Source organism: Lepidochelys olivacea, assembly GCF_965140295.1.
Source record: "Lepidochelys olivacea isolate rLepOli2 genome assembly, chromosome: 25".
Lineage (NCBI taxonomy): Eukaryota > Metazoa > Chordata > Testudines > Cheloniidae > Lepidochelys > Lepidochelys olivacea.
The window spans coordinates 11,424,270-11,451,904 of record NC_140435.1 but is presented as its reverse complement, the minus strand read 5'-3'; the positions used below and the strand labels follow the sequence as shown (position 1 = coordinate 11,451,904).

The 27,635-nt window shown below is 54.7% G+C and overlaps 2 protein-coding genes across 2 annotated transcripts; one reads left to right on the top strand and one right to left on the bottom strand.

Moving 5' to 3' along the window:
• Window positions 1-43: 43 nt before the first annotated feature.
• On the top strand, window positions 44-4,486 carry LOC311513223 (perilipin-3-like; the record flags this gene model as incomplete). Its single annotated transcript, XM_084614904.1, has 8 exons — window positions 44-197; window positions 506-606; window positions 1,086-1,260; window positions 2,145-2,221; window positions 2,764-3,061; window positions 3,433-3,620; window positions 3,798-4,001; window positions 4,094-4,486. 8 exons carry the CDS (start codon window positions 44-46, stop codon window positions 4,484-4,486), a joined length of 1,590 nt encoding a protein of 529 aa, XP_084471030.1.
• Window positions 4,487-8,067: 3,581 nt separating this feature from the next.
• HDGFL2 (HDGF like 2) lies at window positions 8,068-27,635 on the bottom strand. Its single transcript, XM_084614677.1, has 16 exons — window positions 27,482-27,635; window positions 25,024-25,100; window positions 24,791-24,929; window positions 22,122-22,319; window positions 21,415-21,531; window positions 20,505-20,576; window positions 19,725-19,866; window positions 19,385-19,460; window positions 17,431-17,716; window positions 15,164-15,261; window positions 13,892-13,962; window positions 13,352-13,422; window positions 12,065-12,166; window positions 11,743-11,956; window positions 10,166-10,292; window positions 8,068-9,330 (listed from the first exon to the last, which is right to left on the bottom strand). The coding sequence occupies exons 1-16, from the start codon at window positions 27,551-27,553 to the stop codon at window positions 9,237-9,239; spliced, it is 1,956 nt and encodes a 651-aa protein (XP_084470803.1). The 5' UTR covers window positions 27,554-27,635; the 3' UTR covers window positions 8,068-9,236.

Here is a 27,635-nt window from a genome sequence, read left to right as displayed (position 1 = left end):
AGAATGCTCTGCACCCCTCAGAGCTCTGGCCCATCCTACGCGTATGGAGAAACCCCTGCCAGGGCAGAGGCTGAGTTTACGCACCGGTGTTACAGCAATGCCTTCATCCCGGCGCCGTGGCCTTAACCTAGCCTTTCCCCCCCCCCGACAGTTCTCATTGCACAACACCTATGGCGGCTGTTACCCACAAAGGGATGGTTGGTCTTGTGGTTAAGTGTGACTCAAGAGACCTGGCTTCTATTCCTGCCTCCGCCACCGATGGTGCCCAACCTTGGGCAAGTCGCTAACTCTCGGCCTGCCTCAGTGTGCTCTTCTGATGATGCTCCTGCTTTCTCCTCCCTCTTCACCTGTCTGCTCTATTTAAACCGTAAACCCTCTGGGGGCAGGGACTGTCTCTCAAGGTGGATGTACAGCCCCTAGCGCAACAGGACCCTGTTCTGCTTTCTAGCTAGTCTGGGCAACTTTTTCCCTGACCTGCCTTATCTTCCCCATTCTGTCCCATCAGCAAGTGTGGATGTCACTTTGCCAGCCAGTGAAAATGGACTGAAGGCAGCTTCCTCCGACACTGGACTGAAGACGGCTTCACTAGAAAACAGGGAACAGCAGGTAGGTAGATCCTGGGCATCCTGACAGTGCCACACTGAGCCTGTGAATGGAGATCGATGCGGGGGGGATTTAGGGGTGAGATCCCTTGTACCTAACGAAACACACTGTGCCCACAGTTCAAGTGCTAGCTGTCTGCCCCAGGGCAGTGGCTGGGACCTGGTGCCCGAGAGACAAGGCCCCGGGCTCTTTGTCTTGGGAAGGAGATTTCACCAATGCATGGCCCACTGTGGGGATGGGCAGCTGCCCAAGGCACCCCGCTGGCTTAGAGAAGGGAGAGCCCATTCACATACCCAGACACAGTGCAGGGGGAATGGCCTTTCGCTCTCCCCATACAATGCCCTGACTCAGAAAGTCCGGACTTCCAGCAGTGTCGCAGGGTCAGAAAGCCCAGGGCCGTTCCCCTGGGTGGGAATGGGAGCTGGTACAAGCCAATCCTATTTCCTTAACTCCCACCCCGGTGGCTATTCTCCTTGGTTTAGTTTGCAGTGAACAGGGTGGTCAGCATGCCTGTGGTCACCCCAGTTTACGAGCTGGCCCCTGCTACCTCCATGCAAGACAGCTGCTCCATCACCGAATCCACCTGCAAGGTGGCAGAGAAAGAAGCAGAGCCCGGCACCGCTGGAGCGCTGACTCTGGCTGAACGGGGATCTCAGAGTGAGTCGTGGGTCGGTGGCCAGAGCTTGGGGAGGAGGAGGGGAACCTGAGAATGAAGCTGGAGCCTGCAGCCCCTGGGAGAAGCCGGACTGGTTTTGGTCCTTTTCCCCAAGTGTTCTTGCACCGTGAGCTCCCAGGAATCAGGGCTGTTGCTGGTCTTCATGTAGAAGACCAGTCTCTGCTCTCTAGGGGCGTGGAAGCATCATTCCGAGCACGGGTAGATCTGATGGAACCAGCCCACTAAAAACATCAGCAGAGCCAGGGCTGCACCGGCGGCAGGACAGAGGAGCTGCCCTGTGCACACTCCCAGTTGCAACCCTAGGAGCATCCTTGGGACAGCTAGTCCGGCCGCGCAGCTGTTATTAGCATGCTGGCTCGAGGACAGCCAGCGTGCATATGTCTCCTGCCCGGATCTGAGGGGGACCCTCTCTGTTCGCCTATCACACTCTGTTACGGACAGGGGCTCAGCCCCACTCCCTGGGGAACAGCTGTTTGAGCAGCAGAAATTCCAGATCTTGCAGGGTATTCACACTCCCTTTGGGAGCTTCCTAGAAGCGCCCATGTGATGCAGCAGAGAGATCACAAGCTGGGGAGTCAGAGGCAGGGCTGGAACGCAGCTGTCTTGCCCCAGAAAGTCAAGTCAAGCCACAGGGAAGGGGAACCGGGAAGGGGAGGGTGATGCTGGCCCATCTGCAGGGGATACACTGAGCCGGGGGGGCGGGTGAAAAGCTCTAGGCAAGTGCTACGTGTGGCTTGACAGTCATTTAAAGCACAGAAGGTGCCACACGCAGATGCTGCCCCGCAGCCTGTGCCCGCTCCCTCGGTGGCTGCCCAGTGCTCCACAACGGCTCGTTAACCAACCACCCTGCTGTCTGTCCCAACAGCTGGGCCAGCCAAGGAGACCAGGAGCACCGGGCTGGATAAAGGGAAGCTGCCAGCCCCTCCGCAGCCACGCACACAGGTAACCATGTCTGCCTCTGCAGTCTTCCTGGGAAGGGCATCTCCCACTGAGAGACGAACCCAGCCCAGGCGCGGGGGACTGGTCGGGCGACCTGCCGTCGGGACGGCCAAACACCGATTGCTATGGTAATGCAGGAACACCGACTGCTGGGAAGAGCTGCCCGTCTGGTACTTACGTGTCCTCCTTTTCCCAAGTCTCTGAGCACCTCACACTCTTTATCCAAACCCCGCCCCGAGGCAGGGCTGTTACCCCATTGTACAGATGGGGAACGGAGGCATAGGCAGGCTAAGTGACTTGCCCAAGGTCCCACAGGGAGTCAGTGGCAGAGCAAGGAAGGACACTTACACCAGTCAGTCGGGGGAACTCAGACATGGAGGCAGCAATGGGAGCCCCCTTGCCTAGGCAGAAGGGTTGTTAGTGTCTTGGTGTGAGGGCCTCTCCAGGATTAGCAGGGGGAACTTGCCCTCCTGACCCACTGCCCTCTCCCTCCTCTGAGTCACTGCCAGGTCTCTCTCCCTGACCCCAGCTACTCCTGCTTCCAGGTGGTGACAGAGACAACAGAGCCGGTCTCTTTCAAAGAGACAGACGTTATGCTGGCAGCAGCCAGCACGGTGGGCAGAGCAAGGGGCGCAGGGCCCAGCAGTGGCCCCAAGGCGGCCCGGGCCAGCGATTCGAGCCATCCCCACATGTGGGGTGGTCCCCGAGCCGCCATGACCAACAGCCTACGCAGCCTCATGAGCTCTAAAGTGGGTCAGCTCTTCCTCCGCAGCGTGGACAGAGCGCTGGACAAGTCAGAAGAGCTGATGAATCGGTACCTGCCCCTGACGGAGAAGGAGCTAGGTGAGAAGCTGCCCGAAGCACCGCTCTTCTCAGGGGTGTTCTAAAAGGACTGAGTCCCCCAGATCTCAGCACCTCCCCGCTCCCAATGTACCCCCGCACCTGGACTAGGTGTCACCCCTTGCACCTGCCACTCCTGCAGCCGGTGGTCTCTGGACCTGCTTCCCCAAGGAACTCATTAAACGAGTTTCCTGAGGCTTCCTATTTACCTCCTGGGAAGTTGTATAGGCCCAGATCCTCCAAGGGACAGTCTTTGGGCTCCAAACTTCCATTGAGATCAATGGCACTTAGGTACATAAATACCTGTGAGGCTCCGGACCATAGTTCCTGCCTCCTCCTTAATGTGGTGTCCACCTCTCTCTATCTCTCTCCAGCTGCACTCACAATGGAGGGGCTGGACGTCTCCGCAGCAGAGCACCGTACGAAGGGCTGCCTTGTGCGGCTGGGGTCCCTGTCCACCAGCCTGCGGAACCGGGCCTTCATGCTGATCCTGAATAAACTGAGACAGACCAGGCAGAACACCCACGAGAACCTCGCTCAGCTCCACCAGACTATCAACCTGGTAAGAACACGCCCGGCCCTCTCCTCGGCCTCCCGCCTGGGAGCTGCATGGCCTCGGACTCCGCCAGATCGTGGTTAGCAGGGACGCTCGCTCGCCCCTCCCCGTCCAGCCTCCCTCTCCGCTCTTGGTCAGCTCACTGGGCCCAGCTGACTCCGCGGTGCTTTCTCCACCCTGCAGATTGAACACGTCCAGCAGGAGAAGAAGCTTCGCAGCAGCCAGGAGATGCTGCACAGTATGTGGGGCCAGCGGAGCCAGAAGCAGGAAGGAGGCCTCCGGAGAGAACCAGGGGGCAGCAAGGACAGCGGCTCCCAAGCCAGCAAGAGCACAGATCACCACTCCCCCGCCAGCAGCAGCAAGGGCAGCAGCTCCACGCAGCTAGAGGTACCTTCACTAGAAACAGGGTCGAAAGCCAGCGACTGCGGCGTCCAGGCAAGCCTCACGTCACTAACTCTTCCTTTGCTGTCTCACGGCAGGTGGAATCCAAGACCTTGGCCATGTCCCGTAGCCTGACGCAGCAGCTGCAAGCTACATACCTGAACCTCTTATCCAATGTCAGAGGCCTCCCCACACATCTCCAGGAAAAGATGCAGCAGGTGCATCAGAACATGGCGGAGCTGCATAGGTACTTCTCCTCCGCCAACTCCTTCCAGGACTTGCCCGGCAGCGTCCTAAACCAGAGCCGGGAGAAGGTGGCCAAAGCTTGGGAGGCCTTGGATGAAGTGACGGATTTTTTGTTGCAGAACCCTCCCGTCACGTGGCTTGTGGAATCCTTGGTTTCCCTTGAAGGGGAGCTGCTGGAGACAGAGGAGAAGGATATATTGAAAGTCCTGAAACACTACGAGCCACAGGACTGCAAAGATGACTAGCTAGTCAGTTTCCACGGTCAGACCAACCAAACCCTTTGAGCGGACAGAGACCTAACCCTAACCCTCTACTAGGATCTTCGGTTTTACTCTAGCCCTCATGGATACACCCCAAATGTGACCCCCCCCCAAGTTAAATAGCAATATCCAATAAACGGATGGCTTTGTCTTCCACACATCCCAGATCTCTTCCAAGCTAAGACAGATGCTGCTAGTTAGCTGGCTTCCTGGTCATTGCAATTAACGGAACACCTAACTAATTCTCTCTCCGGCGCCCTTAGCTTACACGTTTGTACTTGGCACAGTTCTATTCCTAAACGGTAATGCTCCTGGAATGAGTTATGGTTGGTTATTTCACCAAAGAAGGTGGAAGGGTAAGTAGTTGGCGCTCACCGGAGAAGCTCTGCCTTTTAAGAGCGAGCATCCTAGTCTCACCATTAAACTTGACTTCAAATGTGGACATGCTGCGATCTCAGACCCGCAGCCACCGCTGGCCTGGAACCCAACAACTCCCCACCACTGGTTTGGGACCAGAAGTGACGAATACCATAACTAAGCAAGATCACGGAGAGCATTTATTTTTTAGAAGGTTCTGGAATTTGGCCAGGACAGCAAGATTAACGACCTCCCTTCTCTGCTTCCATGGGCCATGAGCTCTCAGAGTGGCAGCCCTACCCATGGACATCTTGATGTGAACCTGGGGCATTGACACGATCATGACTTCCAGAGAAGGGCGTCACCCACTGAATTAGCAGCAGCCGCACTTCCTCCAGCACAGGCGTGTTCAAGGGAGGTGGCCCATTCACGTTCTCCTCTAGCTCGCTCCTGCTTAGCTTGGAGAACTCAGCCAGCAGGTGGTTGATTCCCCACAACGTCCAGGAGATTCATCAGGCTAAGGATGGACCAAAGCTCAACTGCCCGGCCGGCCTAATCACCCTGAAATGCGCACATAAGGAGGAGGGGTCTCGGATTCCGCCCTCCTGTCTCCTTGGGGCTGGGATGGGGCAGGCAGCTGCCCCAGTCTCATTTCCCCTGTGCCCACAACAGTCTCCTGCCCCAAAGTTTCTCCCCCTTTGCTCTCTTATCCCCCATGTTCCATCCCCCACATGCTCTTAGTCTGCTTTGTGCCCCCCACACTCCTCAAATTGCTGTTTCCTACCTAGCTCCCCACCCACGGCCTCCCTACTGCCTGCAGGGCCAGTCTCCACATCTGCCTTTCCTCTGCCAGAGCCTCACACAGGGACGACGGCACCAACTTGCCTGAGGGCGACCTGACTTCCCACCTGTTGGCACTACGGGGAGATGGTAGCCACCGTTACTGGGGTCAGCCTCACTTCTGCTTACCAAAGTTAAGGGGCTAAAGAGGCCGTCGTGCTGAGGGCAGCCTCTGGCTTCAGGCCCGTTGACATGAAGGCACGATGGCGGTCATTTTGGCTAAGGGTAAAATTTCAGAGGGAGGCCGAAACCAACAGGGACCCTTTAAAAGCCACCCAAACATCAGGGGAGCTGGCGACATTTCTACCCTCCCCCACCCTTTCCAACTGAGTTCCCAGCCCCCAGCCAATTTCATCTCAGCTCCAACTGATGCCCTTCATTTTACACCCTGCTCCCCCCTTCACAGCCCTTCGTACCAATCCCCCATCTCCCTCGCCTGCAGAAGGCAGAGACGGAGTAGCGGGGGAAGGGGGCAGGGCTGGGAGAGCAAAAGCAATTTCACACACCTGTTCTGCCCCACACCCCACGCAGTCCCGAGCGCATAGATAGTCCCCCATCACCAAAGTAACTGACCGCCTCACAATTTCCACCCCCAACACACACCTGTCGGGCAAGGCAGTGCTGTTACCCCCAGGGTAGAGATGGGGAACCGGAGCAACAAGAGGCGAAGCCAGTCTCAGCAGGAGCCTAGGGCGGATCAGGGACTTGGACCCTGGTCTCTCAAGACTGAGGCTGGTACCCTAACCACTGGGATAGCTTTTCTCCCTAGAGCAGGGACGCCTTTGCAGCTGTTTGTAGGGAGGGGAAGGCCAAGGGAGCACCTCCCCGGGAGGAGCGGTGTGGATCAATGGAGTCTCACCAGCCCCAGGAAGTGCCGTGGAGAATCAGCTAAGGTGATCACTAAGCCTGAGGGCTGCTCTAACTACACCAGGCCCGGGCAGGCCCCTTCTTGGTCCTAGAATACAGGGTGTACAAAGATGGCCTGATATCACCTTTAACCCCCACCCCAAGCATAGGAGCCGAGTAACTAAGAATCAGGCCCTAGTGGTGAAACTCACCCCCATGTAGGTCACCAGTGAATCTGGCCCATTCTTTGCAAAACACGACGGCTGATGTCTAGTGCTCAGCCAAATGCCACCAACCCTTACACAATAACTCGTTGGCTCCCCCACCTATAAAGCCAAAGGGGAGAGAATTAGCAAAGCAAGACTCCAGCCGTGGCACACCGCACGGTGCATTGACACACGCTCCCGGTGAGTACGTGCAGCGCTACACGGGGGGGCCAGGTTAGCACGTTCATGAGCGATATACGAACGGCAGCGGCTTCCCACCAACATAACATGCGTCAGGCCAGCACATCCCTTAGCCCTGACTCACACTGACACTACCAGGATGGCACCAGCCTGGTTGCAACGGGCTCTAAGGAAAGAATAGGGCAGTAAGTCTTAGAACTAGGCATCCCCTCTGATTAGCAATCTCAAGCCTTACAAGACAAAGTGGTGTTGCGGGCAAGGGACTAGCCTGAGACTCAGGAGGGCCGGGTTCAATTCCTGGCTTGACCACAGATTTTTTCTGTGCCCTTGGCCACATCACTTAACTTCTCTGGGCCTCTCCCCCTTGTAAAAGGGGGATGATGCTTTTCTGCCCTTCATCTTGTCTGCTTTTAGACTGTAAGCTCTTTAGAGCAGACAGCACTGCCTCTGAAGCTATGGCTCCACTACAAGGCTTTGAACACAGAAGAGCGCTCTCCTGCCGACAAAAAACTTCCGCCTTCCACGAGCAACCGCGGCTCTGTCGGCAGGAGAGCGCTCCTGCTGAAATAGCACGGTTCACACCGGCGCTTTTCCATCAGTAAAACTTTTGTCATTTGGGGGGCGGGGGATGTGGGGGGTTGGGGTTTTTTTTTTTTGTTTGTTTTTTTAACACCCCTGAACGACCAAAATTTTGCCGACGAAGCGCCAGCGTAGACAAAGCCTTAGTCTGAGCAGCACCCGGCAGGATAGGGCCCTGGCTCTTTGGTGGAGCCGGTAGGGACACCCATAATCCAAACCATCGAGCTCTGCTCCCTATCTACTGGGTTTACTCAGCTCTGCAAACTGTGGTCCGTAAAGAAGGCCCCGTTGCTGGCTGCAGCCAGTGTATAAATTTAGTGGGTACGAAGAGTCACGTTGGTTTATCTAGAGTCTGTTTCTAAAAGTTTACAGTGTGGAGCACCAGCGAGGAATATAAAACCTGAGAGTTCAGCGGCAGCTTCTGGAGGCTGGCGGGTTTGGTTTGGAACCAGCTACCCTAGTGGCCTGTTAAGTGCTGCATTGTTCTGCAATTCAGCCGCCTGCAGTGCAAAAGGAGACATAGTCAGAACACTCATCTTCCTTTTCAGATGGACAAGTCTTTATTTTACATATACAAAAGCTTGAGATCCTTCCGAAACACATCAAACCCTAAAGATTTCTCCTACTCCTGCTGACGAGATGAAGCCCTCAGGCTATCGTTATTTATAAGTGTCTGTCTTTTTCAAGTGGATTTTAAATAAAAGCAGCCAGTGGCAGCCCCCCATACTACGGACATCCCTCAAAGAAGCATGACAATGCAATGCTCCGTTCTCAGACTTCACTTCGCTGGTGGAATGATACAGCCTCTGGCTTTAAGTGTTCTGGGGACTGCAGGAGAGGACGACCCACATGATTCTGGGGCTTCAGAGCAGTAGGGACCCAGGAGAGCTAAACGGCTGGAGATTTCTAGTTAAAAGGCCATGATAAACGAGCCCTGCAAAGTGCGGTTACACCACGGTAGTCACTGGAAATAAAGCAGGATCTGTACTCAGTGCTGGCATACCACGTTTCCAAGCTAGAGCGCTGCTGGCTTTTCACCCACACCAAGTTTTGGCCCTGAAGAACCAGCATAGCTATGGGACCATGCGCTGGAATCAACAGGGTCATGCAGAATTAGCTGCAATCCAACTGCAGAATCTCCAGGTCCGGGGAGGATAGGAAGAATCCAGGTGATTGTCATATCCCCGCAAGAGCGGGCAGCACCACCCCATTGTCTCTGGCTTGCAAAACGGGCCAGGCTGGATCTGGTGCTCCAGGGTGATGAAACGTGGGAGCCCTTGGGCGTTATTTTTACAGTCACATTCCCGAGTCTAACCGCACTTCAAAAGGAAACACAAAGGACGTCCCTTCTCACCCTAGAGTTACGGCCATCATCAGGGGCTCAACAAAATAGACGAATAAGTGTTATTTTTCATTAAAAAACCCTTTATATTCAGTTCATGTTGGTTTAAATCACAAGAATTTAGGTGGGGGGGGGGGACAAAAAAACCCCAAGGAGACAAATACAAACATACAGCACAGAGCCTCCCCAGAAGTTCTTTCCTTTCACAGGAGCAGGAGGGGCAGGGGAACAAGACCTATGCATCATCTACGGTGCGACTTAGTGAAGTAACTCTGAAACATGGGGGCAAGGCAGAGCCGGTCTCCTTCACTGCCTTCAGTGCAGAGACCCTGCGAGTGTTCTCCTCCGCGCGAGATCCACGGCCTCAGCTGTCCTCCTCCTCGTCCACGGATTCCGACTCCAGGCGGACCCTCTCCCTGTCCATACTGGGCCTTTTGATCTCGGGATAGTCTTGCGCACTGCCAGGGAGAGCACAGGAAAGTCACCGATTAGCCTTAGTTCCCAGCTGGGAAGCGACTGTCACTCACGGGGGGGCAAAGCAGGGAGGCAGGTGTCTGGGGCTACTGTATCCTCCTTCCCTCCTCATTAATACCCCTCAAAGTATCCCTTCCCTGCCCAGCCACACGCCTCTAGCCATCCACTCTCCCCGCTACACACCCTTCTATCCCTCCCTCCCTTCCCAACCATCCACACTCCTCTCCACCCTCCCCATGGTATCCAAGCAACACCCGCCCTCAGCCCCCAACAGTACAGTTATGGGACATCCCAGTGAGTATACTGCCCCTCCTCTCCATAACACAGATTTTCCTAGCCCCAGGCATGGCGCCACCAGCCCATGGACCCGAGAAGAGAGCAATCGCCCTCAGGCAGGTGCCTCTCTGCTAACATGCACTTGCCCACAAGGATGGCTGGAGGATGTCGTGCCACGCGGGTTGGCAGGGTTTACATTCAGTGGCTGGGGGAAGTTCCACTGTTTGGGGCTGAGGGTCTGCAGAAACACCTGATCACATACAGAGGGGGAACAACCCTGCGGAAGCCTAGAACTAAGGCTTGGGATTTCCCATCTCACTCCTTCGGTGCTAGGAAACCCAGCGACTTTGGCCTTGACACTCTTTGTAAAAGGTTTCTGCTCTGGAGGACCACGCAGCAACGCATCACCGGGTCCCGCAGCCTCCTTGGCCCCAGGGGTCCTGTGGATCTGTGGCCTCCCACCCCTCAGCAGGTATGAGATGAACCAGGAAGGGCCCTGGTCCCCTGCCACCGAGTCTCCCCAGGCCAGAAGCGGGTGCTCACTCATGTGTGTCTTCCGGGGATGCCTCTCGCTCTCCGTCACCAGATCCCTGGGCTTTGTCTCGCTCCTTATCCTCCATACTCTCCCCTTTCTGGGACATGGATTCGCCATTTATGGGGGCTGACAGATCTACAGTGGGAACAAAGTGGGAGGAGAGGACAGTAGGAGATGGGCGCACACATTCGTAGGCTTGGCTCCCTGTTGGAAGCAACGGCAACTGTTGCTTTCTCTTTCCCGCTCTCTTTGGTACTTACCTGGCCCCCGTCAGGGGAGGATCTGAGCGCCTTGCAGTCTTTAATGTATTTAGGGAGCTGTGAGGCAGGGAAGAGCTATTATCCCACTGTATGGAGGGAGAAGGGGCTAAATGACTTGCTCAAGGTCACAGGGGAAGTCTGAGGCAGAGCAAAGAATTGAGTCGCAGGCTGCTAATCTAATCATTAGGCCATCCTGCCTCCTGAGTGTCTCTCTCTCTCCCTCGTGATCTAGTCAAGATGGCAGCTCCACAGCCCTGGAAACTAAAATTCTCCATTTGTCCACAGCACAGCAGCAGCAGGGAAAAGCTCAGCGCCATCCCACCAGCGCTCTGGATACAGCACCGCTAAGAGGGGAAGAGATCGGTCCAGCTCTGGGACTTGTTCAGTCCTTACCCTCTGCTGAGCCCGCTGCCCCAGTTACGGGAGTGGATTCTGGAACATGGCCAAGGGCCACCACAATGGGGCACCCACAGCCACCAGATGATGACTGGATTGTCAGCTCTTCAGGGCAGGAAACTGCTTGCTTTGTGCTTATACAGCGAGCAGCCCAATGGGTCCCTGGTCTCAGATGGGGTCTCTATAGGCACCAACAGATTTTGGTCGCTATCCACCTGGGGAAGATTTGAAGCGGCCACCTAAAGGTGAAGCTACCCCCATTTGCTCCCCACTGGTTTGAATCTTGCATTTAATTTGTGCATTAGGCATGAGTCGGGGGCCACTGGGCTCTGACGGCCGGGCTGTAATTAGCCAGAAGGGCACTTCCCTTAGGTTTACATGCAGCTCTTGGAGGTAGACTATGCTCCGCACAGCCCTGAACCAAACGGTGGCACCACGGGTGTCTGGGATGTACCCTGTAGCAGTGGGAAACTGGAGGCAAAAAATTAACATGCCCCTTCTTCCGGCAGGTCTCTTGCAAATACCTGCATCGCTACAGCTGCTAGGACAAGCGTCTCCAGCATTTCCATGCTGTGTCGAGCTTCATCAGACAGTGACCCTCCAGGAGCCTGCCTGTCCCCCAGCTCCCACCCCAATGAGCCCAGTCTGGAGAGCCATGAGGGAGGATCTTGCTGCCCTCTGTGCCCTCCCAGGAGAACCGCTGCACTAGGAAATCCCTTGTAAGACATGGGTAGACAGTGACCCCACTTCACCAGTCTCTCCCGGGGGAGGCGGGATGAGTCACTGGAGCATCTTTTGCTTTCAGTCTGTGTGTTTGACTCAGAGCAGTCATCACTAAAGAAGAGCCCCAGCCCTCACCGCAGGGCACCCCAGGTCTGCTGTGTGCCCAGGCAGCTTGGGACCCTCCCAGCACACTGAATGATAGTTACCGGCATTCGTCTCCTCCTCTCCTTTCTCGTTCTGGGCCTCCCCTCCCGGCAGCTTCTCCTGGCCTTTCTCCACGTCTCCCTTGTCTTTCTCCATCCCAGTTTTGTTGGCTTTCTGGTTCACCTCGATCTTTGGCCCCAGGACGCGCGACTTCAGGCGGGTGTAAACCTCGGCAGCCTTCTCCATCACGTCCTTGTTAGCTTTGTAGCGACGGATCTGTCACATACACACCGTGAGGCAGCGCTGGCCACAGACTGGCCCCCTGCCCCAGAGAAAGGTGCTCTCATCCCCACACATGCCTCCCTTAGCCCACCCCCGTCGTACCTTTTTCAGTGTAGCCACCACATCAGTGTGTTTCTGGAGGATGTGAGAGGTGACCTGCAGGGTTCCCAGCTCTTCCAGCGCACTCAGACACCTCTTGATATCCTGCAGGTGGAGAGAGGAGATCAGAGATTTATCTCCACCAGGCAGAGGAGGTGGCAGGGACTCAAGGAGTGCTCTGTGAAGGTACTTAGTGGATTATTCCATCCCCTCTCAGGCTTCATGCAGCAGGGCAACCCCAGGATCTCTCCTTCTCCTCAGGAGGCTGGGGAGCAGAGACACTGATAAAGAGGCTGAAGAACCTCTTAGACTTAGATCCAAAGTCTACGGCACTTGCCACACAGATTCATCTTTGTCCCTCTCCCGAGGCCCTGATCTTTCTCCTAAACGAGGCAATCTAGCCTCACCAGGAGCTGATGCCCGCGAGGCAACCCATCCCCACCTTCAGCTGTGCCGCTACTGCCTCCCAGCCCGAAATCCGGCATGGATCCACATCAGGTAGCCACTGTAGCGAAGCTGCCGATCAGCAGAGAGCATAGCTGTTCAGCAGCTGGGACACTGGCAGCGAAGCGGGAATTCTCAGAGACAGGTAAGGAGAGCCCAGGGAGAAATAAAAATCACCTTTGGCACCACCTAGTGGCAAACCTGAGTATTGCTCCTTTAAAACTGCGGAATCAAATGTATCACATAGGACTGACTGTAGGAGTTCGACATGGAAGAGACCAATCTGATCAATGAGTCCATCCCCAGGCAGCAGAGATCTCAGACAATAATAGGACACTACGGTTAATATGCAGCATGAAGAACGTGCTAACAGATCTTGGAGCTGGCTCAGATGGAGGTTATAAGGAGGAAGAGGCGGACCAGGGAACCCCCCACAGATGTCAACATTTAAGGCTGGGCACCCCCAAATAGCATGAAAGCCAGAGAGTACACCACAAAGCTAAGAGTGGAAGCAGACCCTGGAGGCCTCAAGTCTACAAGATCATTCAGCAATCCACTGACTATTAAAAGCTGACAAATGCCCAAAGACAACAGGGTCTGGTCCTCGCATTGTCCGTGGTCACAGATGCTTGTGCAGTGGGCGTACAGTGCTCCAACAGGAACGGAGGGTTCTAATCAGGGAAAGTTTGACACTCGCTTTGCACAGGCGTCAGTGACACAAGGAGCAGGGTGGAACAGACCCCAGTTGCTGATAGTCCAGGGACACCCAAGCAGGAGGGAGCACTCTCAGATGAAGGACTAGACCTTGATCCCCACCCCAGCCCCCTCTCACCCACCGGTACTCACCGGATTATCAACTTTCAGGGCAAACTTGATCTCGCTGTGAAGTTTCTGAAGTTTTTCTTCAATTGTGGGCTCTAAGATCATGTAAAATAAAGAGGCCAAGGCATTAGCCCCCTTTTGGTTGGTTTTAAATTAGACTGCTGGACTCCAGCAGGACAGTGAGTGTTTGAAAGCACAGAGAACGTGTGCTGCGCATTCAGGGCATTCAGCTCTGATTCGATATGACCCCTGGCCTCCTGGGAATAGGCAATATGCATAGAGTCTTCCCAGAAGCCGGAAGGATCGGGAATGGGCTAACATCAGAACCATCGTTGCTTGGTTATTCTGAGCTGGGCACGTTGCTTGAACCCCTTTGTTCACCTTCCAAAGAAACCTCCTACAGCCAGCAAGGAGGGCCCCCAACAGCTCTGCACTGAAGAGCCAAATCAGAGTAACACACTGGACCTCTTTTGGGGAGACACTTTCCACACCCCATACCCTAGGGTCAGGATAACTGAGCAAAAGAGTCCCACCCCGCTCCCCAGAAGTAACCTGCTCTCTCACCCTTCTTCTTCTCCATCCTCCTCTCTGGGATCACGTCAGACTTTCTCCGGCCTCGTTCCACTCTTAAGGGTCTGCAGCGGGTTAAGGAAACAAGAGTAAGAAGCTGCTCATCAGCACCTCTGCAAGTTAGAAATACCCCAGTTAGGAGTCGCACCCACTGCTCTGGCTTACAGGGGAGGACGACAGTCTTACACTTCTCACTGGGGAGGGCAGGGGGAAGCCCTGCCTTCCTGGCAGAGTTTTACCCACCGGGTTTACATGGCAGCACACATGGCCCTGGCACCTCCTGCTGTAGGGCTTGGCGTACTCCAGGTGCATTAAATAAGGGGAAGGGCTGCACCAGCTCTCTGGGCAGAAAGAATGCTGCTGCTGAGCACTTCCACCATGCTTGCAGCCTTGGATCTCAAAGCACATCACCGAGGCGGGCGAGAGCCATTGTCCTCATTTGACAAACAGGAAACCCAAGGCACAGGAGGGACTAAGGCCTACATTCTCAGACGTGTCCCGAGTGCCCTTGGCTCCTGTGGAAGTCAGTGGGAGCTGGGGGTACGCCGAACCCCTGAAGAATCGGGCTCCAGGGATCGAAAGCCTACAGGCCACTTCTGCTGTGTCCCAACGTGATTTGCCCAAGTCACACAGCAGGTGAGTGGCAGAGGCAGGGGTAGAACCCAGGGTCTTTACTCCCACTCCCATGCTGGACCAGAGTCATTCCTATTTCAGGCCTGGAAATCACAGGCCCCCCCCTCTCCTGGGGAACAGGCTCCTAAGGGCTCTATCAGCGGTTCTTGACTCCTTGCAGCTCCCTCTCCCTGGGAGTGGAGAAGGAAGCAGTCCCAGTAATGACAGCAGGCACCAAGAGATGTTCCCTTGCTTAGAGAGGCCTGTGACCCTGTCACTCCCCTACGTGGTACCGGCCCTGCAGGCTGCTTGCACCATCCAGCTGAGGCGGGCTCGGTTAAAGGCACATGACGTTGGAGAGGGATCAGAGGTGCCTTAAGCTCCAGCAGCACTCCCTTCCCTTCTTAATGCCGTCAGAAACCCGGAATGGGAGAAGAACCTCGCCACCTCCCTGGAAAGCTGCCCAGAATCCCAGCACAGCTCTGCCATGGGCTCCAGGAGGGGAACCTTCCCCCCGTCCACCAAGGGAGGTTGTCTGCCAGGAGGCACAAGAAGAGCTTCCCCCTTTCCCCCACGCCCCCCGACCCCCCAGCAACTATGCCTCCAGGGGGGAGGGGCCAAGAGGAATTGAGAGCGTGGCAGAAAGATGCTGACTTGTTGCGAGGTTTCTCCTCCGATCGGCCCCTCTTCTCCTTTAGATTTGGTTTCCTTGACAACTCAGAGGGCTGCTGCTTCTTCAGCGGCTTCTTTACCTTCAACAAGAGAACAATGCAGACGCTGAGAGCTATGGCAGGCCCCTCCTCGCCGCAGGAGGGGAGAGGATGGTGATGTCCTATTCCAGCCCCCCTGGCGCGCGTTATCTGTGTCGTGGGGATGCCAAGAGCTAGAGCCCATTGGCATGTGCAGTGCCTAGCACAATTACATGGAAGTTTCTGCCCCAAAGAGCTGACAACTGAATTAGATTGGCTTCGGGTCTCCCAGCCTGCCGCGGCACCCCTAGAACTGGGCTCTGACCTATCAGAACGCTGTCCCCCTGCCAAGAATACGGCCACGTGCTGCTCTGATACCCAGAGGGATGGTTTCAAATCATAGTACTTATACAGGCTCCATTGGCATGGCATCCAAGCACTGCCCTTTGCACATGTATACTGTAGTGCCTTTTACCCAAGGATCACAAAGCTCTTTGCTAATATTAGACATCACAGTTCCCCGAGACACACATTTTCCAGCTGGAGAAACTGAGGCACAGAGATGTGATGTGACTTTCCCCAAGACTACTCAGTAAGTCAGTGGCAGAGCTGGGAACCACAAAGTCCCCAGTTCCAGCTGTGAGACAACACTGCTTTTACGGCTTCTCTCTCTGGCAGTGGAGATGGAGTGGAGAGAAGAAAGGAGATTTGCTCATTTCAGACTCTCCTATCCCCCTGGACAGCTCAGAAAACTGGCTTAGGGAGATGGGTTATGGAGATTTCCACCTTGAGCTCAGCAGTTCACATCTAGGCTGGGGCAGCAGTGACCCGAAGTTTAGTGACCCATACAGCAGCTGTCTAGTGTGAAATGAGTTTGATAGGTCTCTGTCCCCTCCCAGCAACCAAAGGTCCATGTCACATACACCCCCTCACCACTACGACAGCACTAACTAGCCTCAGTGCAGAGACCAAGGACTGAATGGGCTGTGCAGACTGTGATTCCCCCTTTTACCCCAAGGTTGGAGACGAGGCACTCTGGTGGGGTGGAGGGGCAACGTAGGCACTGCTGGCCATGGCCAAGGGCCAGCACTCCAGTCTCCCGGGCCATCAAGCTGGTACTAGAGGAGGTCACTGCTGTCTTAAGGGAAGAGGCCTCTCTCTGGGACCTTGCCTGGCTCTTTAACTGAAGTCATAGACACAAGAGCATCCACCCTAGGCTGGCATGAAATGCCGTGGCCAAGTCAATGGCAGCTTACGGCAGCTCTCCTGCCCTCACGAGCCAAGCGGGCAGAATTCTTGCAGAAATTCCAGTTGCGTGCCAGTGTAACTGCTGCTACAAAGCCCTGCTCCATTTCCTGCCACGCCTGCACCCTGCGCGGGCTATACTCAGGAACTGCTCTAGGTGGTCCAAATACAGCAAAGGAACCACACTTAGAGAGTTTTCCCAATCCAGATTCCTGAAGCCCTCCACAAACTGATGCACAGAGATCACTTCGACCAACAAAGTGCAGCCAGCTCTGGGGTGGAACGTGAAAGCTGTTACACAGCTTCCAGCAATCCTGTCCAAGCCTGTTGTGTAGCAAGTGAAGAAGTATCCAGCACCCAGTTGAAACTCCCAACAAAGCTTAGTGAGGCAGAATATATGTGCCTTCTTTAGAATGAAGCCAGGATTCAGAGCTGACCTAACGGCTTCATCCGCCAAAGGGTGCCATGGGATCCTCAGTGACAGCAAGCAGCTAGAGCCTGGTTCAACATCTCACCTACGAGCCTCTGCGGAAGAGTTCGTTAACAAAACTAAATCAAGGTGGCTCCGTCCCGCCCATCTCTCGTGACTCTGGCAGTTTATTCCCTGGCTAAGCTGCTCATCCAAGCAAGCCATGCTGACTGGAGCTGCCGTGACAGCCCTCAGCTACCCTGGGCAAGGCATCAGCAGGACAGGTTCCTTCTGGGTCTGGCCTGAGAGTTTCATGAGCAGTGCAGGAGTGATTTCACATGGGCCGCAGCAGGGTGAGCTTCCCTGACCCTGACCCTTCCCAACGCCCCGCGATCTGGGAGAGAACGATCTCAAGGGTGAGAGGGGCACGCCGCCTCCTCGGCCTCTCTGAGGCTAGCAAAGATTTAGTGCCAATCACAGGAAGGGTTCAGCGATGCCCCCAAACTCACTTCCCATGCGATCACTGGCTGCGAATGGGCGATCTGGAGGCCCGGGTCCCTCCGTTCCCACGTGCTCACCTCTTTCTCCAGCTCCAAGTCAGAGTCCGATGACAACTGGTCCTTGCCTCGGTTCTTCTTGCCTTTCCTGGCCACCTCGTCATCCATGCTGCTGTCACTGTCTGAGTGCGCCTCCTCCCCCTTCTCCGCCTTCTCCTTCTTCTTTTCCTTCTCCTCTTTCTCCTGCTCCCGGAGCCTGCGGATCTCTTCCTCCTGTTCCCTCTTCCTCTTCTCCTCCAGCTCCCGGCGGCGCTCCTCGTCACGCCTCTTCCATTCGCTGATGCGGTCCACGTCGCTGTCGCTGTCACTGTAGGGGACAGAGTGGGATGGATCACGGGGACCAGAAAAGCCTCTGCAGAGACGGGGCTCGTGCACCCTCCACTCCTACTCCAGCCCTGCTTCCACAGAGTCCTGTAGGCGCCCCGGAGCTTTGTGCCTCCCATACACTGGGGAGAAGCACCAGCCTTGCTCCCTGGTACACCAACTTTTTGCAACATAAGATTTTCAGTGGACCATGGGGCATGGGCCACTGGACATGCCCTTGCCCTGCAGAGGCCTGAGACCACCAAGCAGCTGCACACAGTTACCATCACTCACGGCCCTCACCCGCTCCCGGGACGTGCCCCTTTTCTGAATGAAAGGAGAGCTGGCAAGAGAGGCCAGCCTGACAGCCCTGGAGACTGAAGGCCTCTAGTTACCCCCAGTGGTGCATGCTTCCCGCTCAGCGCCCAGCCAGTGCCTGAGCCCTGATCTGGAGGGATCTCTGCATTAGGAGTTCAGTCTCCAGGGCCTATGCAATCCCTGGTCCCTCTACCCAGGTTGCTGACGGGAGCCCAATTAGCGCCAGCTGCAGGGGTGGGATTCCTGTCCCGCAGAACGGTGAGCCAGCCGAGATCCACACTTCCAGTCTCGGTTTGGGCTGCAATTGGTATGTATGGGTCAAATCCCTCTGGACCCTGCGTTCTCCTCCCTACGCTCCACACGGGGCCCTTCTGAATAACTAAGCCTGTCAGTTCCAGCCCCTTCACTTCCCCCTTGACGATAGACCAGGTCTACACTGGAAGCGTTGGCTGGTTTGCAATGTCAAGTAGGGGTGTGATTTCTTAAAGCCCTGGTGTAGATGCACTTAGACCAGCTTCTGCCAGGATAGCTTATTTTGCTTGGGGAACCAGTACAAGCTACACCAGCAAAAGCTCCTCTTTGCCATATACACTGAGTCTGCACTAAGAGACTTTGCCAATGTAGCGATGCTCCTAGGGCTACCCTGGGAAACCTTTTCTAGTACAGACTAGCCCATAGTCAGAAGGGCTGCACAGAGTGGCGAATGTCTGGCAGTGATTGCCACGCGACTCGCATGAGACATCCCCTCTGGTGGCAACCAAGGCTACTGCCCCTCCTTGCTAGCTATCTAGGCACTGACATGGCCCCCGTTATTATTAAACATTTAAATCATGGCAGCGCCTCAAGGCCCCGGCGTGCAGGGTTCTGGACAAATGTTTTGTACTTGACAGTCCCTGCACTAAAGAGCTCAGGCGAGAGCTCTCCCTCTCCGTGGTGCCCGAGCGCCTCCCATTTATTCATGCATTTGTCCTTGGAACACCCCTGGGACTGAGGTTTGTAATTTTATCCCCATTTTCACAGATGGGGAAACTGAGCCAGAGAGAGACCAGACGACTAGGAAGTTGGTGGCAGAGTCAAGAATCATACTCACTAGCCAAACTCTGCTCATCGAGTCGGGACTCCCCTGTGCCAACACGAAAGATCCCCCACCCCAGCCAACAACAGACTGGACACCAGTGTGATGCCTTGGCTAGCATCTTTGAGAAGCTAATCCCATGCAGAGCCTGGAGCCAGCAAACTCAAGCCGCAGGCCGCACTCCTCTGCTGCTGGGCCAAAGGAGATTAAAACATCTGAATACCAGAGCAGGCATCCCAGCCAGGCCCCGGTGCCCCTCACCAGGGCCTCGGCTCTCACCTGTCGCTGCTGGAGCTGGTCGGAGCTCTCTCAGGCTTTGGTTTCCTGCCACGAGGCTTTGGGGGTGGCTTCTCAGCTACAAGACACAAGGGATCAGGGGGTCAGCACAGCAGGACTCAGTCTCCTCCCAACCCCCTCCAACAGCCATATGCAGCGTGCGTGAAGGAAGGGTAACCAAGTCCAGGGGGCAGGAGGGCCTGGTTTCAGTCCATCTATTGAGGCATGGATTAATGAAGGCTCCTACACAAAGGTGGGTTGCTGAGGCCACCCAGCCCAGCTCCCTTCCAGAACTGCCTGGGAAGAGCTGGAAGAAGCCTGGATAGCTCCCCTTCAGCCCTACCTGGCTTCCTGCCCCGCGGAACCTTCTTCACAGACACGTCCGAGTCGGAGTCCGAGTCGGAGTCCGACTTAGTCACGTCCACAGTCTCGTTTTCCTCTTCCGAATCCACTTTGGAGTCCGAGTCGGACCCTGAATCCACCTTCTGTGATCAAAGGAGAGAGCGTTGAGGGGGATCTGTGCGTGGGTCCGCGAGGAGGGGAGCGGTACCGCCTTCCCATGGGAACCATACGTGGGATGAAAGGGGAAATCTACCTCCAACTCCCATAGGTAATGGATCAGTGTCTAAGGGAAGCTAGCAGGAGGATTCCCTGGCAAATCCTCACACACACAGTTCTGTTATCAGCACACACCATGTAGTGAAATGGTCGGTTTAGTACCGATGCCTTTGTTATGCAGGAGGTCAGACTAGATGATCACAAGGCCAGAAGACACCACTAAAATCTATGCTCTCCCAACTCATCAAATCCACATGCAGGAAGCCTGTTATTCCTGCTCACCCCTCCTAATCCTCCTGCCTCATCTCCCTGCTTCATTCTTACTGTGGGCAACGTGGAATCAGAAATTTAGTCTCTTCCATTCCTCCCAGCTGCCCTGTGTGTTTGTATTTCCTTTCCACCTCCGGCCAGGTAGAAGGGGTCTGTTTGACTGGCTAGCCACAATCTGTGCTGGATGCCGACTGGCAAAGCCAAGCTCTCGGTGCCAAGGGGCTAACCAGCTGCAGCAGCGCAGGGAGAATGGCCTACCAATGGGGCAGGGCTGCTCACTTCAAGGGCCCCTTACCTTTTTCTTCCTTCCGCCTGCAGACACCCTCCTGGGAGCTCTGGCCACTGGCTTCTTCTCTGGAGTAAAGTCCTGGGAAGGGATGGACATATTCGAATTAGGAAAGGCCTCACTTTGGCTGCGGGAGCTTCACCCCACTACTCTCAGCAGTAACCCCCATGCCCAGACCCTGACAGCGAGAAGTGAGGGCACCTTCCGGATATACCCTAGGGTGGCATCAGGGGGGTAAAGAATGGCCCCAGGTCAGCCCATCCAACTCAAACGCCTTCCCCTCTTCATTATCCAACAGCCCTTGACTTTGATCTCCGCAGACCACAGGTGCTGCCCCAAATCACAGGGACTTGTCAACCCAAGAACAAACAAGCTGTCCAGTCTTAATTGGGACAAGGAACAGATATTTATGTCCTGGCAAAGATGCGTTGGGCACCTTAGAAAGAGCAGAGACCCAGCAAGACATGACTTTTCACAAAGCTGGAGAACAGTGGGAGAAAGAATGGCACACGGGTGCCCAGCCAGTCAGCACCAAGTGGCATGAAGCCAGGCCTTGAAGACTAGGGTGGCGTTCCACACACCATGCCAACCTATGCTGCCTGCTCTCACCACCAGAGATGCCCAAGCCCTGGGCTGGACTCAGCGCTCATGGAAGGAATTAGCGACTGCACTAAGCCAGCAGGGGAGGCAAAGGCATGTGTGTGAATATATGTATATAGCAGACTATTCCAAATTCTATCCCCCGTGCTTCCTGTGGCCCATTGAGCTGGCAAGTGCGGTCCTGCGCAGTGCAAGAGAGAGGGCATACACAGAGTACACCTCGTCCTATATTCTCTCCAGGATCCCGTTAGTTAATCAGAACCTGCCCACCCCATCCAAACCACTGCAGCACGGGGGACTCTGTAAACCACTTGCTCACCTGGTCACTATTTTTCTCTGACTCAGAAGAACTTTCCGAGTTCTCCTCTTCTGAGGGAGACACACTGCCCTGGTCGAGGTCGCTGGAGGATTTCCGGGGTCGTTTAGCCACTGGCATCTGAAATCAGAGAAACATCAATGTAACAGTTGCTGCAAGCTGGTATATTCCTCACTGCTGCCCTCTCTGCCCACAGGATCAAACAAAACCCAGTGGAGCAGGGCTTTAACCACCCCTCTCCTTACTGTTTTCTATAATAAACTCAGAACAACAGCCAGCATGCAGCCTACAGGTACACAGAACCCATGCCTGATCCCATGCACCATCTATACACTGCAATAGGGTCTTCTGATTGATACCAGTGCATGTATGTGTAAACGGAGCCAGTTATGTCAGTTGGTGGGTTAATCCTGGTGTCTTGGCTACCTTTGAACTTGGGATTCTCTCTGATTTCCCTCTAGAATATCAACAGGAGAACCTGTTTTCACGTTCATCCTAAAAACACCCTGCTGTGCCATGTGGCTGCCCCAAGATAAATGCAGCTACCTCTGGAGTGGATCGCAGCAGCTAAGTGGTGGGTGATGCGACCGCCCTATGTTCAATTTCTAAAGTGCTTCGTGGGCCAAGTGTAAATCCATTATATAAATGTAATCATCTTCCTATTCCTAGCCAGGCGATACCCCACACAGATCGCAATGGGGCAAACTTACTTTCATAGCTAGCGCTTTTCGTTTCAGCCCACTGTGGTCGCTCCCCTTGTCGGACTCCTCATCGCTGTCTAGCTTCTCCATGGCCGCTGCAGCAACAGCAGCAACTGCCATGGCAGCCGATTCTTCTTCCTCCTCTCCTCCATCGCTTCCTGCCACTGGGTCGTTCTCGGGAACCTCGCTGTCTGAGGAGCTCGCTGGCTGAAAGAGCAAAGAAATGGAAACGTCAGGGGTTACTGATCAATAGCGGGTCTCCCGATGCATGTCAGCACAGCAAGGAAGCAGGGAATAAGAGAGCTAAGCACGATGGAGAAGAGGATTGAGCTGAGACATTGCCACATGACCAGCTGCCGTCAGAGTGCTGTGATAACTCCCCAGCTGACAGCAAGCTAGACAGCGATGATATCCATGATAAGGGACAGTGTCATGTTGACCTTTCAATGAAACTGCTTCTACAGCAGCGGCTCTCCTGCTTTCCAGACTACTGTACCCCTTTCAGGAGTCTGATGTGTCTTGCGTACCCTCAAATTTCACTTCACTTCAAAATGACTTGCTGACAAAATCAGACACAAAAATACAGAAGCGTCACTGCCACTATTACTGAAAAATGGCTGACTTACATTTCGGATAGTATACAGAGCAATATGAACAAATCGTTGTCTGTGAAAGTTTAGTTTGTACTGATTTCGCTAGTGCTTTTTATGTAGCCTGTTATAAAACTAGGCAAATCTCGAGATGAGTTGATGGACCCCTAGAAGACCTCGGAGCACCCCCAACATACACGTACCCCTGGTTGAGAACCACTGTTCCACAACTCCTCCAAGCTCCCCTCAGCCAAACGCCCTAAAATCCCCTCCATAACCCTGTTCTACAGCAATCCCATCTAGATCATTTATGAACAAAGACAACTCCCCAAGGGACCCCCTTCCACCTCTGGGGTCAACTAGTGCTGCAGTCTGCCCTCATGATCCCACCTTCACCGTGCTGTGCTGAAGGTGCTGCTATCATATGGCCCCTCTGACAAGCCCACTTGACTCTTCCTCACTGGTGAGCCAAACTCCAGGCTTCCTTTTCTCCACAGGGTACTGGAGAAGGTGACTTGCTCTCACCACCTTGAAAGTAACATTCTCGACCAGTTTCACTCTGGCTTTCAATCCCTTCATAAGTGAGCGACTCCTCTTAGGGGGGCTGATGAGCCTTTGATCACAGATCCCTCTTCCCAAGTTACCTTATCCAAGGGCAGCTGCAGATACTTTCCCATCTGAAAGTTTCACATGAGGGGTTGGATTTCACCAGCACTCTGCTCTCCTAGTTTGAATCCCACCTCTCGGACTGTCCCTTTAACCATCCACAGTGAAGACTTCACAACTTCCTGTCATTCCATTATTATGCAGTACCTCAAAAGATCCCACCTAGGGGTCTCATGCCTCACTTCAAGCATGCACATCACATCTATGGCAACGATGACCAAGCTCTCCATTTTCCTTGACTCAATTTCCCATTTCTGTCATGACTGCCACTTCCAGTTTCCTACTACTGGAATTCTTCCCTCTGGGTAAGAAGCCCTCTTTGTCCTATGTCCTTGATGCTCCCAGCATTCTCCTTAACTTTTCTCCCAAGACCAAAAACCTTGAAGTCACTCTTGACTCCAAATTTTTCTTTCCGCCTTTACAATGCCAAAGTTCATCTTTTCCTCGAGCCCATCTCTGCGGAAATCCTTACTTGTGCCTTAATCAATTGCTGCCTTGACTACTGCAGGTCTCTCTTTAATGGCTTCTTAAAACCCTGTTCTGGGAACTTCAGGAAGATCCAGAACAGCCTCTAGCTCCAGACACCAGGACTTTATCCCACCAGCTTCTCTTACATTCAACGATTTCCCACTCATCTCCGTAGCCAATGTCAAGTTGCTCTCAAAACTCTCTACAGAATCATCTCACCCTATATCTATGCCCTTGTATCCAGCCATCTCTTCTGCCTGTTCACTGCAATCTATAGTCTCTCTCTCAAACTCTGCCGCAGTTTGGGTATTGGGTTGTTGCTTGTTCATTTGGGGTACCCTTTCGGTCTAAAACTGTCTTCCTCTGAGCCATCTCCTCTTTATCTCACCTTAAAGCCTTACTTTGTCTCTTCAGACCAGTATATATGAAGCAGCTCTGGATACCTTTAGGAAGATCACTATGTAATAAACTGTATCATTCAATTATGGTTACATATAGCGTCCCTCATACACTGAAACACTGGACTGTAAACAGCTTTCTCGGAGTCTGATCCAAAGCTCATAGAAGTCAATGGGAACCATGCTAGTGACTTCTGTGGCGTTTGGTTCAGGTGCTCTGATGTCAATGACGAGACTGACATCATCTGACAGCCTGAGCACACGAATGGGAGCCAGGAACTCTGCAGTTCTAATTCTTGCTCTGACACAGATTTCCCCTGTGGTTTTGGACAAGTCAATTTTACGGATGCCTAATTGGAGGCACAGAGTTGAGCAAGTGTGAGGAGGGTTAGTTATTTTGCTCCCAAGAAAGGAGATTTTTGACATGGAAGCTTTCCAATACCACAGTGACAGGCAGCAGGAAAAGGAGGAAAGGCTATTTGAAGGCACAAAGCACAGAGGTGCGCAGAGCCCCTAGTCACGGCTGATCACAAATGAGTGATGCTCACACACTCACCGGAGGGGCACTGTAACTGGCATGGGGGTTGTTCTGGATTTCCCACAATCCCTCATTGAAGCCTTTTCGCTTGTTTGGCTTCCCGTATTTGTCCTTGTACTTGTCGTAAGGGAACAGGTCCTTAGGTCCCAAGAAGGCTCTGGGGGAGGGAGGGGGGGAACAAAGCAGAGATCAGTCTCAAGTTGCCGGGAAGTAGGCAACGGCAAGGAAATCACGTGGACAGTGGGGCTTACGTCTCGTGTGTCCCAAAGAAGAAGATGGGGTACTTGTTCGGCGGGGGTTTCACAGCGCCGTCTGCTATGTCATCAATCTGAAACGAAGCACAAGGCAGGAGGTGGTCAGAGATGGCAGATTTGGGTACAGCATCAGGAGGCAGCTAACTGATGCAAAGCCGAGGTTGGCTGTTTCACACAAACACTGTAACAACACACTGAGGAAGGGAGCCTTCTGTACACTGAATTCTAAGGTACTTTTTATGGCCAAGCAGGATCCGTAGACAAGTAACAGCAGAGAACCAACTCCAGCTGCAGTGTTGCAAGAGCTCAAGCCTAAGCCTTGGGTTCAATCTCTTTAGGGCTGGGAATGCTGCACAGGTTATAGGCTCTGCATGGGGGGGAGGAGCGGGGGGCATACAAGTGTCTTGCTTGGCTACCAGTAAGAGCACATGGAAGGACTCCCAGAAGTAGTATTTAGAAGGAGGGAGATTGCTCCAGCAGGGGCCCCCGAAACGGTCCTTCCTGGCTAGAGACAGGCTATAGGAAAAGCCCAGGCTGCTGGGAGGCAATCAGGCCTGAGGCGATTAGCCCTTAACGCACCAGAAACCCTGCCTTCCCGCATGTCCCACTGGCTCCAGTCAGTCACTTGCACATGGCATAGCCAAGGGCACAGCTTCTAGGCAGGAGCCCAGGAATGTTATGGGATCTGTGATCACAGAAAAGTGGGAGCGTACATCCAAGCGGGTGACCTCGCACATTGGGGAAGTCTTCACAGGAAAGGGCCCCCAAGGGGAGGGAGAAAGCTAAACCAGAGCAGACTGGGACTCCAGCAACACGAGCATCCTCCTGATTCTGACCAAGTTCTACTAGAGCCCCATATTATAGCACTAGCTAAGTATAAATAGTGCACAGGCGAATTAGGATAGACATACTAGAGGATCCTGTGGTGCATTGTAGATCATGCATTGTCTTCCCGGCTCCAACATCCACAACCATCCTCAGGTATCCACCACATCCCAATCCCATGCATTTGCAGCCTGTTGCCTCTTGCCACTACGCCCCCTCACACTGTGGTGATCCTACCCTGCCCTCAGCTTCCAATCATCTTTACTTTTCAGGACCACTACCCAAGGCATTCTCATCCAGATGTGTTCCCCACACACGATGACCCTTCCTGATCATCAACACCCAATATACCCCCACCCTCTCCAGGAACCATCACTTAACTCCATCCCCACCAGATGTCATCACCCTCTGTGTCTCATCCATACCCCTTCCAAGCATTGTTGCTACACAGCGCTGTCACCCTACCACCTCATCACACTGCAGCTCTTAATACCATCACCTGACACTCAATAACAGACCAGTAACTCCCACCTGCCCATGACAACCCCCACCTCCTGTGATCCAGCACCCCCGCTCTGGATGCCCTGTCTCTAGGAACCTTCCTGTTCCTGCTGCAGACCAGAGCCAGTCAATAGGCAGACTGCAGGCCAAATCCAGACCGCCAGACGTTTCTGAACAGACCCCGAAATCTTTTTATTTATTTATCATCATTATTGCTATTTTTTTAAATTATTTTCTCTGGAGTTGGGACCTTGACAAAAATAACTGACTACCATATCCTTTTCCTTCACAACCCCCTGAACCTCACAATCCATCACCTTGCCCCTCTGCACCCATCTCCCCCAACACCCACCCCCGCATCTTTCCTTATACCCCCATCTCCCCTTAACACCCACCCTTGCATCCCATGATGCATTACCCCCTGCACCTCATCTCCCCAGTACCAACCCCTGCACCCCACAATCTATCACCTTGCCCCCTGGCACTCCACCTCCTCAATGACCACACCATAATCTCCTCCTCTCTGGCTCTCCTTCTCTGCACCCCACGACACATTGCCCCGCTACCCCTGAGCCCCATCGCCTCTACCTCCGCATGCCCTGCTCCCCACAATCCCCACCCCGCACCCCACTCCCCGATGCAGAATAGGCCCAGACCACAGACTGGACTAGGGGTTCCCCGCCAAGGATCTCCCCAGACAGGGATGGGCTGAGCTAAAGGTCTTCCATAGGGAAGGGAAGGGGGTCCCCTGGGGGTGGAGGAGCCCTCAGGAGAGGCACTTAGGGCTCCCCCCCGTGGCTGGGGTTAGGGGGGGTCCCGCCAGGGCTCCCCCAGGGCTGGGGGTCCCCCCCGGGGCTGAGGATGAGGGGTCCACCCCGGGGCTGGGGGCTCCCCCCCAGGACTGAGGATGGGAGGTCCCCCCGGAGCTGGGGGCTCCCCCTCGGGGCTGGGCATGGGGGGTCCCCCCCGGGGCTGAGGATGAGGGGTCCACCCCGGGGCTGGGGGCTCCCCCCCAGGACTGAGGATGAGGGGTCCACCCCGGGGCTGAGGATGGGGGGTCCCCCCGGAGCTGGGGGCTCCCCCTCGGGGCTGGGCATGGGGGGTCCCCCCCGGGGACAGGGGGTCTCACCCGGGCCGGCCAGTGCGGGTACCCCTTCATCTTGGCGAAGACCAGGTCTCCGGGCTTGAAGCTGTGCGGCATGGCGGGGCCGGGCCGGGCCGAGCCGGGCCGGGCCGGGCCGGGCTCCGGGGGCGGGGGGAGGGGCGACAGGCCGCAGCAGAGG

What these genes read in the sequence shown, in the direction of transcription:
- HDGFL2 (XM_084614677.1), bottom strand. Translation starts at nt 27,553, where the DNA reads ATGCCGCACAGCTTCAAGCCCGGAGACCTGGTCTTCGCCAAGATGAAG. An exon ending in ACTTGGAGCTGGAGAAAGAG is followed by an intron (nt 15,262 to 17,430) that starts GTGAGCACGTGG and finishes CTCTTGTTGAAG; the next exon opens with GTAAAGAAGCCGCTGAAGAA. An exon ending in AGAGGAGGAGACGAATGCCG is followed by an intron (nt 10,293 to 11,742) that starts GTAACTATCATT and finishes TTCCCACTGTAG; the next exon opens with ATCTGTCAGCCCCCATAAAT.